At 41.7% G+C, this 14269-nt stretch overlaps 1 protein-coding gene across 3 annotated transcripts in view; it reads left to right on the top strand.

The window, feature by feature from the left end:
* LOC143958870 (death-associated protein kinase 2-like) overlaps window positions 1-14269 on the top strand; it is a 146101-nt gene that overhangs the window by 96497 nt on the left and 35335 nt on the right. For all 3 annotated transcript variants that reach the window (XM_077467853.1, XM_077467852.1, XM_077467854.1), the window contains one exon: window positions 3498-3637. In XM_077467853.1, coding sequence (XP_077323979.1) covers window positions 3498-3637 — 140 coding nt within the window. The remainder of the gene's footprint in view (window positions 1-3497; window positions 3638-14269) is intronic.

Raw genomic sequence — 14269 nt, 5'->3', positions numbered from 1 at the left:
GTCATCATGCACATAATTTAATCATACATACATTTTCCGAGTGAGGTCCCAAATCATCTTTCAGAGAAATCTAATATTATAAGGCACAAAAATAAACACAACAGGCGAAAAAATTGTAATAATGACTTATCTCTTTCATAAAGCAACACTATTAAGAAATAAATAAAATACAGAACTGGTATGCAAAATAGGAAGGTGGAACCAAGTCGGTTGCTCAGTAATGGATCCAGGGGATCACAATGGAGCTAAGGCATTCGGAAGGAGGATAGCAATAGTAGGCCGAATGGTTCTCCCTTGGCCTACTATGGCTTGGCTTTCAAGAGTTCTTCTGCTCTCAGTTCAAAATTCTGTTTGCCAACCAGCTCTTCATAACAGTCCTAAACAGTTTTGAGGTTATTGTCTTTTGGGTGATGGCTAGACCAGCGTTTCCTCAACCTATTTTACCCCAGAGGGAACCCTTGAAATAATTTTCAAATCTCAGGGAACTACTTGAAAGATTAGTCTATCGAGGTCGTTATGAAAATTACACTTACAATGGTGATGGAGAAAATTCCCCCTTACAGTGGTGGCCAAAATGACTCCCTTGCAGTCATGCCGTTGGCTCTGTCAAGTGGCATTGGACCTGGAACTATGCAGGCACCATCAGATGGTCAGGTAGCTCAAGGAACCCTTAGCCATCCCTGGAGGAACCATAGGATTCCACGGAATCCTGGTTAAGAATGGCTGGGCTAGAGTGTCTTCTGGGCAACGTGGCTTTGACTTTACAAACCCAGGGCTGATCCTTTAGGCTTGAGATGTTTAGATGAAGCCTCAGAAATCCACCAAAAAGCAATGGTCTTCTACAAATGTGGCGTAGAAAGCCACCAGCACTCATGTAGGTAGTAAAACAGCTACTGGTTGAGGTGAGCAGGCAGGCCCCCAGTGATAATATAAGAAAAAGATAGCAAAGAATAAGGGAATTTCGGCACCAAACAAGTCCGACAATGATTAAAAAGGCAATATTATATATATATATATATATATATATAATGTGTGTGTGTGTGTGTGTGTGTGTGTGTGTGTGTGTATATATATATATATATATATATATATATATATATATATATATATATATATATATATATATATATTTATTATAAAATCTGGAAAACACCATGCATATAAAAAATGCCGAAAAATAATTGGTCCATAATCCATACATAAAAACCCCACTATGCTACAGTATATAGGCATAAAGATGCATGTAAACCCCAACGCGTTTCAATTCTTGGAGATTACCCCCAATGATAAACTGACGCATCTACCCACATGACCTCCCCCACTTTTTATCTTGGAAATGAGAAAACCTTGAAGTTTGTATATGCTTCAAAGAAAATTTGTACAGTAGCATACATTGTAATAAGGTTGATTGTAATAAGTGGGTAGCACTCTCACCTAGCAGTAAAAAGGGTCACTGGTTCAAATCCCAACCACGACACTACCTGCCTGGAGTTTGCATGTTCTCCCTGTGCCTGCGTGGTCTTCCTCTGGGTACTCCGGTTTCCTCCTACACTCCAAAGACCTGCTGGTAGGCTAATTGGCTTCTGTTCAAAAATTGGCCCTAGTATATGAATGTGTACCTTGGATTGTAGGCTACTTGAGTGTGCAATGTACAGGGATAGGGACAATTTTAGACACTCACTTAGGTTGGACTGGTGTCTTTATTCAACCTTACTAACTATGTAAGGTTGATAACGTTCTAAAGAGAACAAGCCACTAAATCTAGTGCCAGGCTGGGTTTCGGGCTATAATGCCTTCATATAGGATCACATATCTCTTGTATGAGCTCAGTGTTAATAACAGACACATAGAATGATCTGGTGTCGAAGGTGCTGTCATGGTAGAAAACAATCGCCTTTGTTTCTTACACTTTCTGGGTCACCAGAGGAAGGTATATCTTATCGGCTCTGAGAGCAGGCAGTAGATAGGACAACCATTGTCGAAGCTCTGAGCTAACACGGAGAAAATACAAGTGAATAACAGCTCACACAACTAAATCTAAGTAGAGTAAAGCTTTGATTCATACATTCTTGACTGGTTCTCTAGCTAATTCTAATTCAGTTCTACTACTGGAGGTCCAGAAGTTGGCAAAACTGTCTTCATAGGAGAAAGAAAAAATCTTCTTCATCATTGAATCCAGTTTTTACTACCCACTGTGGAAAAGGTTCAAATTTTACTTGCTGTAATTTTCAGGTCTCAGGGAACCATTTGAAAGATTAGTCTATCAGGGGGTCATTTGTGAAAATGCCTCTTTCAATGGTGGTGGAAAGAATGACACCTAAGAATGGTGGTCCAAAGGACTCCCTTGCCGTCATGTTGCTGGCTCTGCCAAGTGGCATTGGACCTGGAACTATGCAGGCACCATAAGATGGGAAGTCTGTTAGCCACAGCTCAAAGAACCCCTTAGCTATCCCTGGAGGAACTCTAGTGTAATGGGACAATGGTGATGGAAAGAATGACACCTAAGAATGGTGGTCCAAACGACTCCCTTGCCGTCATGTTGCTGGCTCTGCCAAGTGGCATTGGACCTGGAACTATGCAGGCACCATAAGATGGGAAGTCTGTTAGCCACAGCTCAAAGAACCCCTTAGCTATCCCTGGAGGAACTCTAGTGTAATGGGACAATGGTGATGGAAAGAATGACACCTAAGAATGGTGGTCCAAACGACTCCCTTGCCGTCATGTTGCTGGCTCTGCCAAGTGGCATTGGACCTGGAACTATGCAGGCACCATAAGATGGGAAGTCTGTTAGCCACAGCTCAAAGAACCCCTTAGCTATCCCCGGAGGAACTCTAGTGTAATGGGACAACAGTGCCTATCGAATGTAGAGGGGTATTTGGACCACTTTTCTTCTGTCCCTTGCAGTATATGAAAACCATCTCGGTTCCAGCTGTGTCTAAAATGTGATCAACTCCAGTGGACACAATAGATATGTTAATACTCAAGACAGCAAATAGTATAAGGGATAAGGTATACGTACTATATACTAAGTAAGGGATAAGTAGTAAACAATATATAATTTGATGATTTCACTACTGTGCCATATAATATATAATATTCCAGAAAGATGTTGAAAGGTCCTTCGATCCATTTCCACATAGCATGACCAGAAACCCTTGGAGCAATGTCCTCCAGAACTGTAGTTGTTGTAAATGGTAAACATCTGGTGCTGAATTTGAGATGCTTGTTGTTTGATAATGGCATCGGGGTGACATGTGGTTCTAATCATCCCGTGGTCGTTTATTGTAGTTTTTTTTTTTTTTTTCAAGAAACACAAATCTACTGAGATAATTCCGATGCATCAGATATAAGGAATCCTAAAAAGCAACTTTCCATAGCTCTATCTTACCCGGCCAACAAATGAGCCGATGACGAGCCTGTATTGTTATCCTAATTCCACAACAAGGAACAGCAGTGTTGGTTTTCTTGTGCTAATTTTGTTCTTTTCTCTCTGAAAGTCTTCTGAAGGGGAGGTAAAGCTTTCGGGAGATGAGCAGGATTGTCTGAATCTGGAAGACGAAGTGTTTAACCCGAACATGAGCTCGTTTAAGCATGAGAACGTGGAGGACATCTATGAAATTCTGGAGAAGATGGGCAGGTAAGGCTGATCTTCTAGATGTGACTTTACGATCGTTTTTTTTTTAAATTTGTAAAAAAGTAGGGTAGATATTTTTTTCTCCCCTTTTAATTCAAAACTCAAGCTTCTTGTTGCTGAGTTCTAATTTTGTAGGCGTTGAAAATCTCTTCGATTTGATCATTTTAGTTTCACACATTGTCAAAAAAAACAACCTGATTGCTGATTGGTATAATCTTGTGAGCATCGTAAATCTTTGAATATTTACCGTCACCATTGATGGGGACTCAAGAATAATGTGTCTGGTTTGTGCTGAAGACCGTGCTGGACTGACTGAATCAGTCAATGGTCGTGGATGGGTGATTGTATGGGCAAAGTGGAAGAGAACCCTTCCAGTAGGTCATGCCCCAATGGTGGATGGTGATGGTGGACCCTCGTGGAGGCCGGGGCTGCAACCTTTCCGATACAACCTTATGATCATTTCAGCGAGAAGTCTTGGTTAGGATAGAAGAAGCGCTGTGTCCAAAAAAATGGAACTTTGATGTATAGTTTCTAAGATGTTTATTACGGTAAATGTATAAACATGTACATCAAGCCAACATGGTTCACATGGTCTAGTAACTAACTTTTTTATTTATCTATTTGTATTTTTATAAATTTCTATATTTAATTTATTATACATATACATTTATTTTCATGTTATTTAAGCATTTTGACTAATTTGTACATATATATAAGTGTGTGTGTGTGTGTGTGTGTGTGTGTATATATATATATATATATATATATGTGTGTGTATATGTGTATATGTGTGTGTATATATTGAAATGGATATTTTGATGATAGGCAACTCCTATCCTCATATTGATTAGTGGTTCCAAATTAATAACTACTGCAGTAGGGAACAGACACAAAAGATACGCTCAGCATCTTTCCAAATAACCGTTCTCCTTTATGACACATTTGAAGGCTTTTATACACATGATTACGTAGGTATCACATTAATATTACAATTGTACGTTTATGGTAACAAGGGGCATTACATAGGCAGGCTAATTCTAATCAGGACTTGAAAGAATGCAAAACATGTACTGAAAACATTGTTAGTGCCGTGTGCACAGTGAGGGCATTGTGCAATACATATAAAATAGAATACAATTATATACAGAACATACAAATTTCCATTACAATATATGTGTATATGTGTATGTATGTGTGTGTGTGTATGTATATGTATATGTATGTGTATATATATGTGTGTATGTGTATATATATATTGTGTGTGTGTGTGTGTGTGTGTATATGTATGTATGTATACATATATATACACACACACACACACTACATACGGTATCCCTTTTTTATATACATTTTTTAATATGTTCAGGTACTTTTTATACAGGCCCATATATTTTCCACCGATTCTGCACACATTTCAACTTTCATGTGTGCTGTATTTTTGTGCAGGTTCAATTTTTGCCTTTTTGTATTTTTCTATCCTATCCAAGACAGGAATAAGGTGGAAGTGTCAGGAGGAAAGCGTCAGGCTGATTGTTGTCTGCAAAAAGTTCTCACATTCAGCACATTTTGGTGGTTGTAAAGGGCCCCTTCTTCTGGGTTTGCAAAATCTGGAATGGCTGTAATCGTGACAGTGAAGTTATGCTTTTCCTAGGTGTAGATTGTGGAGTATGGTTGTCTGCTGTAGGTGTAACATAACAACCCCTATTCCTGAGGGACCTTTAGAACGGCTGGATATCCATTGGCTTTTTGGTGAATGTGAGTATCAAAATAATGAACTTTTTCCAGTCATATTCCAAGACAGCAGACGTACTTCCCCACTTGCCTCATGGCTAGGTTTAAATCCTCCCCTTCCTCTAAGGAGCTTTGACCTGAACCCTTGGCCTCCTTTTGCCCTTTAAGACAAGCCTTGCTTTGGTACAGGACACTGGGGTAGAGGTACGGTATCTGACAAAAGTGAGTACACCCCTCACATTTTTGTAAATATTTTATTACCGTATATCTTTTCACGTGACAACACTAAAGAAATTATACTTGGCTACAATGTAAAGTAGTGAGTGTACAGCTTGTATAACAGTGTAAATTTGCCGTCCCCTCAAAATAACTCAACACATCCATTAATATCTAAACCGCAGGCAACAAAAGTGAGTACACCCCTAAGTGAAAGTGTCCAAACTGGGCCCAAAGTTTCAATATTTTGTGTGGCCACCATTATTTTCCAGCTCTGCCTTAACCCTCTTGGGCATGGAGGTCACGAGAGCTTCGCAGGTTGTAGGGAGGTGATCATGCTCTGCTTTGGTATGTCACAGTACATGTTGGCATTCATGGTTCCCTCAATGATCTGTAGCTCCCCAGTGCCGGCAGCACTCATGCAGCCCCAGACCATGACACTCCCACCACCATGCTTGACTGTAGGCAAGACACACTTGTCTTTGTCCTCCTCACCTGGTTGCCACCACATACGCTTGTCACCATCTGAACCAAATAAGTTTATCTTGGTCTCATCAGACCACAGGACATGGTTCCAGTAATCCATGTCCTTTGTCTGCTTGTCTTCAGCAATCTGTTTGCAGGCTTTCTTGTGCATCATCTTTAGAAGAGGCTTCCTTCTGGGGTAACAGCCATGCAGACCAATTTGATGCAGTGTGTGGCGTATGGTTTGAGCACCGACAGGCTGACCACCCCTTCAACCTCTGCAGCATTGCTGGCATCACTCATATGTCTATTTACCAAAGACAACCTCTGGATATGACGCTGAGCGCGTGCACTCAACTTCTTTGGTCGATCATGGCGAGGCCTGTACTGAGTAGAACCTGTCCTGTTATACCACTGTATGGTCTTGGCCACCGTGCTGCAGCTCAGTTTCAGGGTCTTGCCAATCTTCTTATAGCCTAGGCCATCTTTGTGTACAGCAACAATTATTTTTTTCTGATCCTCAGAGAGTTCTTTGCCATGAGGTGCCACGCTAAACTTCCAGTGACCAGTATGAAAGCATGAGAATGATGACACCAAATGTAACACACCTGCTCCCCATTCACACCTGAGACCTTGTAACACTAACGAGTCACATGACACCAGGGAGGGAAAATGGCTAATTGGGCCCAATTGGGACATTTTCACGTAGGGGTGTACTTACTTTTGTTGCTAGTGGTTTAGACATTAATGGCTGTGTGTTGAGTTATTTTGAGGGGAACAGTGTTACACAAGAAGTAAAAGCAGGGTCACTTATCCAGCGATCAAGATAAGAAGTAAATTAAACTAAGCAGCTGCTATAATCAAATATAACATTAAGGAGAAAGCAAACAATTTCCAAAGAAATAGGTTCTTTCCAGCTCAAAAAAAAAAAAAAAAAAGCACATAAATAAAGTAAAAAAAAATAAAATGCATATGAGCAACCAGCACTTCAAAAATATAAAAATTGTGATAGTCCAGGTGTTGAGTAATTTGCCAGAAGACATTCAGATCATTGCAAAAATGTTCCATCATCACCACACCTTGTGATTCCACTCCCTATAGCAGTGATGGCGAACCTTGGCACCCCAGATGTTTTGGAACTACATTTCCCATGATGCTCATGCACTCTGCAGTGTAGTTAAGCATCATGGGAAATGTAGTTCCAAAACATCTGGGGTGCCAAGGTTCGCCATCATTGCCCTATAGGAATTGCACTCACTGGACTCCGAATTATCAATCGCCTTAGTGAATCAATCCAGCTTTATCTCAGCAACTCAAGGACATCAGCATGCGATTTCAGTAACCATGAGCATGAGCGCAACCCGATTTCCAGGCCCAAACAAAACCCAGCAGAGGGAGCAGATACATCATTCACCTAGATTAGCTCCAATACTAGAGGTAACCCATCAGGGGAGAACTGCATAGTGGAATACAAGTAAATACATAGTGGAGTTCAAGATCAGCATGCCATATCCCTGTTGATTTGATCGTTACTGAAAGCGCATGCTGATGTCCTTGAGTTGCTGGGACATAGCTGGATTGATTCAGAAAAGTGTAATTTCTTCAGTCTCGTCACATGAAAAGATATAATAAAATATTTACAAAAATGTGAGGGGTGTACTCACATTTGTGAGATACTCTACATGCTCCTAGGAAGGGTGCCTCCTCACACATCATCAAAAGGGGGATACTCATTGACCCTTTGGAGGTTCCAGGGTCCTCCTTCGTCTCAAAATGTGGAGGACAAGGATCTGGAGGAGGCCCAGGGTTCAGGTCAAAGCTCATTAGCGGAAGGGGAGGATTTAGACCTAGCCAGTGAGGCCAGTGGAAAAGCAAGCCTGTTGTCCTGGATGATTCCTAGAAACATAGTTACCATTGAGTCTAAGCCCTGTACACACGGTCGGACATTCCGATGGAAAATGTCCGATCGGACCGCGTTGTCGGATAATCCGACCGTGTGTGGGCTCCATCGGACTGTTTCCGTCGGAATATCCGACCGACAAAGTTTTAGAGCTGGGCTATAAAATTTTCCGACAACATGAACCGATCGAACTTTGTCCGATTGTGTGTAGAGAATTCCGATCGGACTAAGTGCCACGCAGGTCAAATTCCTAGACCAAAGCTATTGGCTACTAGCCTGAACGTAGTCCCGTCGTAACGAAATAACGTCATCACGTTACGAACGATCGGATTTTCTCACAACTTTGTCCGACTGTGTGACGGGATTTTGTTGTCGGAATGTTTGACCGTGTGTACAAGGGCTAACTGAATTTTCTTGAACACAATTAGTCAGTGTGGTGCTTTCTTCTTGACACTTGTGGCCTCACTTAAAACCAGAGCTGAGTCAAGGATTTCACACCAGATGAACACTCAGTTGGGTTTTTATTGGAATCAAGAGATCCATTGCTCAACACGCCTCTATTAAACAGTAAAACCTGACAGAGATTCTAGTCCCTCTGTAGCTAAGGTAAAAATTTGGGCTGGAGTTATACTTCAATGTCTATGTTCAGTGTGGTGCTAGGAACCTGGAAACACTTGAATCTCTAAGATTTAGCCCGAAAGAGTGAAATATGTCAAGAGGGGAGATCTCAGAATGGGGACTTGCTACATGAGTCGTATGGCTACATAAATCCATCGAAACTGGTCACGGCATCAGTGTGCAGCCTTTCCTTCTCAACATACAGTATGTGGATTGAGATGTTTGAGGCTTGGAGTGATGGGTACCCTAGTAAGCTTTTAATTTAGCCTGAATTGTTGTAGTTAAGGATGTATGGCTCAATAGAAAAAAAAAAAAAGATGACCGACAACCATGAGGGCTAAAGTGTAACTACAGCTAAGGGAAATACTGGCTGTTTGCCTTTGCCACCTTTAGGAACTAGCCTACAGGGTCTAATTGTAAATCAGTAGAGTCGTTATTGCTGCCGGTGTTTCTAGTTTAGAGACTTTCCCTTGCTGTTGTGGTCACAAAGACAGGAAGTCAGCAGACTCAATAAGGTCAAATAACAAATGTGAGAGATTTCCCCTTAATTCTTGTGAAGCATACCAACAAAAGAGCCGCTGATTCCTTCCTCAAACTCTAGTGCAAACACAACCAGGCACACAGCATTTTCTCTTCTCTCCAACTCAAGAACAGTCTAGAACAGTGATTCTCAACCAGGGTTCCTCCAGAGGTTGCTAGGGGTTCCTTTAGCATTGGGCCATTTCTGCCTCTCGGATAAGTTCCCACTCACACCATTGATCTTTCTAGCTATCTGTAAGGAGGTAATTCTTCCCAATGACCACAAGTGTAAGGACCATTCTTCCCACTGACCATCACACTAATGTATCATGAGTTGTAGATTTCTAATTTGTAGCAGGGGTTCCCCCGAGACCAGAGAACTATTTCAAGGGTTCCTCTGTGTTGAAAAGGTTGAGAAAGGCTGGTCTAGAGGGTGTCTTTTTTATATTTTTTATTGCAGATTTAAAATTGGATGGGGTGAGCATAGGATACCCCAAGAAACTGAATTATCTGAGGACACTTCTCGGGGTGAGCATAGCATACCCCAAGAAATTGAATTATCTGAAGACAATTCTCTTCCCACTGATCTGGTAACGAGTTCCCATGAAATTCACTACTGGCAGAGTATTGCCTAGGACTTCCTTTTGAAGAACTGAGAACTGCACACAGTCACTAAGGCACAGAACTTAGGATGGTATTCACAATACCACAGGATCATAAGTTGCCTCCTGTCAGAAACCATGAAACAGACTGAGACAGAAGTACAATCAAATCACACTTGTTTAGTAATAAAAATAAAAAGGTAAATAGAAAAAAGCGTAGTCAAGCATAGCCAGAGTCCTGTAGCCAGATCGGGTAGTCAGCCAGTCACAAGTTCATTAACCAGATCGGGTAATCAGCCAGGCCGGAAGTCAGGGATCCAAGGAGAACAACCGCAAGCAGGATAAGATGCCAGGTGGGATGTCAGCAAGCCAGTCTTGAAACAAACAGCAGGAGATGGTTCCCTGTGATGTGACCAATGCAAAGGAAAATGAAAAAGTGAGCAGGAAGGCTTTAAATAGGCAGGTCAGACGAGCATCATCAGGAACAGCTGGTAACTGTGGAAAGAGAAGAGAGCTGGCAATTAGCTGACAGCTGAGCGGCCAGCCTAGAAGAGGAAGGGCTAAGCCAGCCCTGACACCTCCTTCCAATATCCACCCAGTACACTTCAGTGAGGGAGACCACAGACCTTTAATACCACAGTACAGCTGGACACTCTCTCCCCAACTTCCACAGGGTACTCTTTAGTGAGCTCTGGAGACCACAAAACTCCCAGAGTTTTCTCCAGTAGATGGCTGGAGAGCCCATAAATAGTCTGAGGCCTATAGCAGAGGGGTGTAGGTCCTGGGTCCAGTCCTGCAAGAGGAGGCCCCTGTTTAAGCGGCTCTGCCCCAAAGGGAAGTCTGCTGGAAATAGGCCAACCAGCTAAGCTACAGCTAGGACCTCAATGACCTTCAAGCAGCATTTCCAGCAGAGCCTCCTCTTGCAGGACTGGACCCAGGACCTACACCCCTCCGCTATAGGCCTCTGACTATTTATGGGCTCTCCAGCCATCTACGGGACACACCTCACCAGGGATTGGCTGGATCCCCATAAATATTCAGTGTCTTTCCTACCACTGTGATTCTAGGCAAGGGGCCTCATATGACTGGTAGGCCCCTTTAATTTTTAAGCACCATTTAATGGAGCATAATGAATACTTGGCTCCAAACAGTTACCAACTAACTTCATATAGTAAGAAATGAATTCATTGACTCATAGTTTTCAGAGCCCCGGAGTCCTGTGATTCATTAGCAATCAGTATAGGCTGGAATCTCTAAATTATGTATAAACTATTAAATAATTAAATTCCCCTGTCTGCGCTGGGGAAATATTGGAATACGGATCTCTCACTAATAAAAGAACATTTCTGAATGCTTTTCTGGCGAGGCGAAATCTACAGGTATGTCTTTGATGAATGCAATGTTGCCTGGTGATCACTGATTACCTCAAACTCAGGGTCTTAGTCATCTCCAGAGTGAGTCTATGTTCTTGAAGAAAGACTGCAAGTGTTCAATAGGGAACTCATAACACGTATTTGGAAGAAGAAAAAAAAAGAAGTATCTATTCTGATGAACTGGTACCTGTTATTTGACACAGTGCGATTTGTAGCTAAAAAACATGTCAAAATTGCACAAATAGAAAAACAGTGTTAAGTTGGGTGCTTGGCAATGGAGGCATAAATGATGATGCCAGTCATCCACCTTAACCGCTCAATGTTCACTAACCCCCTCTGCCAGTCTTTCTACTGGTTTCTGATCATCAAACAAATAAAACTCAAAATACTAACAACATACAAAACTATCCATGACTCTGCCCCAATCTACATCACCAATTTTGTTTCAAAACAATACCCAAAATGTCCTCTCCACACCTCCAAAGATCTCCTGCTCTCTAGCTCCCATGTCACCTCATCCCATGTTTACATCCACAATTACTCAAGAGCTTCTCATATCCTCTAGATGGAGCCTCCCATGACCTCCTGCTCTCTAGCTTCCCGTTCACCCCCTCCAATTCTTGCCTCCAAGTCTTCTCCAGAGCTTCTTCTACCCTCTGGATCCTCTCAAGATGTTGTTCTCTCTAGCACCCTCATCACCTCCTCCCATGTTCACCTCCACGATTACTCAAGAGCTTCTCGTATCCTCTAGATAGAGCCTCCCAAGACCTCCTGCTCTCTAGCTTCCCGTTCACCTCCTCCAATGCTTGCCTCCAATACTTCTCCAGAGCCTTTTCTACCCTCTGGATCCTCTCAAGACCTTGTTCTCTCTAGCACCCTCATCACCTCCTCCCATGTTCACCTCCACGATTACTCAAGAGCTTTTCATATCCTCTAGACAGAGCCTCCCAAGACCTCCTGCTCTCTAGCTTCCCGTTCACCTCCACTAATGCTTGCCTCCAAATCTTCTCCAGAGCCTCTTCTACCCTCTGGATCCTCTCAAGATGTTCTTCTCTCTAGCACCCTCATCACCTCCTCCCATGTTCACCTCCACGATTACTCAATAGCTTCTCATATCCTCTAGACAGAGCCTCCCAAGACCTCCTGCTCTCTAGCTTCCCATTCATCTCCACTAATGCTTGCCCCCAAATCTTCTCCAGAGCCTCTTCTACCCTCTGGATCCTCTCAAGATGTCATTCTCTCTAGCACCCTCATCACCTCCTCATACAATAGGGATTCCTTCATTAACACTGACTGGGGGAACTGAGTGATTTTTCTTTCCTTCAAACCGCTCCAAAATCGCTCCATCTATAACCAGCTTTAAACTAGAGGGTGCAAAATCTGGTAGAGCTCTGCAAAGAAACCAATCGGCTTCCAGGTCTTTTTTTTTTGTCAGCTTAATTGAACAAGCTGAAGTTAGAAGCTGATTGGTTTTAATGCACAGCTGCACTGGATTTTGCACTCTCGAGTTTTAGTAAATGTCAACTTCACTTTGTAGTGCAAGTAAAGAGCAACCCTTTGCTTCATTATCGTGTGATGGCATTCATCCTTAGCTATATTCAATAATGGAAAAAGATTTTAGGGAGAGGTTATTGACTTTCAGGAAGCCATGGCCTGGTAAGGTCATGGATTTCCATCCCTAGGGACTTCAAATGATATCATGGTCTGGTAACATCATGGATATCCATCCCATATGCATTAGAGAGAAAAGGGGATATATTTGACGGGGGGTGGGACTTTAATTGAAGCATCGACAGCAAGAGAGTATTGGGATGAATATAAGGAATTTTATTAAAAAGCTTTTTAATAAAATTCCTTATATTCATACTAATACTCTCTTGCTGCCCGGTGCTTAAAGTCCCACCCTCCCTGTCAAATATATCCCCTTTTCTCTCTAATTCATCCTTAGCAACGGTCTCCAAACTGCGGCCCGGGGGCCAAATGCAGCCCTTTGCTTGCCTTTATCTGGCCATTGGGGCACTATTCTTCCCACTGACTCCAACAATAGGGCTTTCATTCCTGTACTGACATCACCAATGATGGGACACTATTCTTTCCACTGACACCAATGATGGGGCACTATTCTTTCCACTGACACAAATGATGGGGTACAATTTTTCCACTGGTACCAATGATGGGACACTATTCTTTCCACTGACACCAATGATGGGGCACTATTCCTCCCACTGACACCAACAATAGGGCCTTCATTCCTGTACTAACATCAATGGCCACTATTCTTTCCACTAACACCAGTTCCACTGACACTCCCTTTTGTTGGGGGAAAAAAGGTGCTACTCCCTATAAAGGTTTTTTTTCTTTCTCCTTTTTTTTTTTTTTTACAACATTTCATGTAGTAATGTGTTTGTTTGTTTTTTTTTTATTTTTTTTATTTTTATTTTGTATCTTTTGGTCGTTCATTGTGTAGTCACTTTGATTTTATTTCTACTTCCTTTTCTTGCTGTGAAAAATGAGGCTCAAAAAGGAAAAAAAAAATTGGCAGAACTGATCCAGGATAGTTGGCAGGAACTTTCATAACCCTCAGGAGCTATTTAGAGCCTGTTGGACTAAAAAAAAATAAAGAAGATAAAAAAATAAAAACTTGATTTATTTAATTTTTTGCTTATACCCTGTCGACTCCAACCTAAAATCTGATTTTTGCTGAAGTTTCAGAGAGCTATAAGCTCTCAATTTTGCTTATCCATAGTAAGGACTAACCCTCTGCCCCATCTGACCGCACCGGGCATTCAGCTCACACAAGCGCCATGCGATATTTAAAGTTAAGGTCATTTTTTAAATTTAAAAATTTTAAATTTTACATTTAAAATTTTTACATTTTTTTAAATCTAAGGTAATTAATAAATGTAATTTTTATATTCCCCTAAACCTAATGAGCAGTAGACTCTGAATATGTCACTTTTTTTTTTGCATGCTGTTCGGATTTAATAATATATTCTATGTATAAGATTGAAATGGTTCCTGCTGATTGGTTGAGGACATCCAGAGCAGAATACATCACCGCCATCTCTCAGCTGATCTGTTACAGTCTGTCCTATAAACAGGAAATGTTTATCACTACTTCTAACCTCTGCCACGTAGTTTATCATCCATCGTCTATATCAACCTTCTCCCGTCCTTCCTGTGTAGGGAAACATGGGCCTGGTACAAGTGG

The sequence above is a fragment of the Lithobates pipiens genome, unplaced genomic scaffold, assembly GCF_037356315.1.
Source record: "Lithobates pipiens isolate NorthernLeopardFrog02 unplaced genomic scaffold, aLitPip1_a1.2 Scaffold_62, whole genome shotgun sequence".
Classification (NCBI taxonomy): Eukaryota; Metazoa; Chordata; class Amphibia; order Anura; family Ranidae; genus Lithobates; species Lithobates pipiens.
The sequence above is the reverse complement of the archived record's forward strand: the minus strand, read 5'-3'. Positions and strand labels throughout refer to the sequence as shown.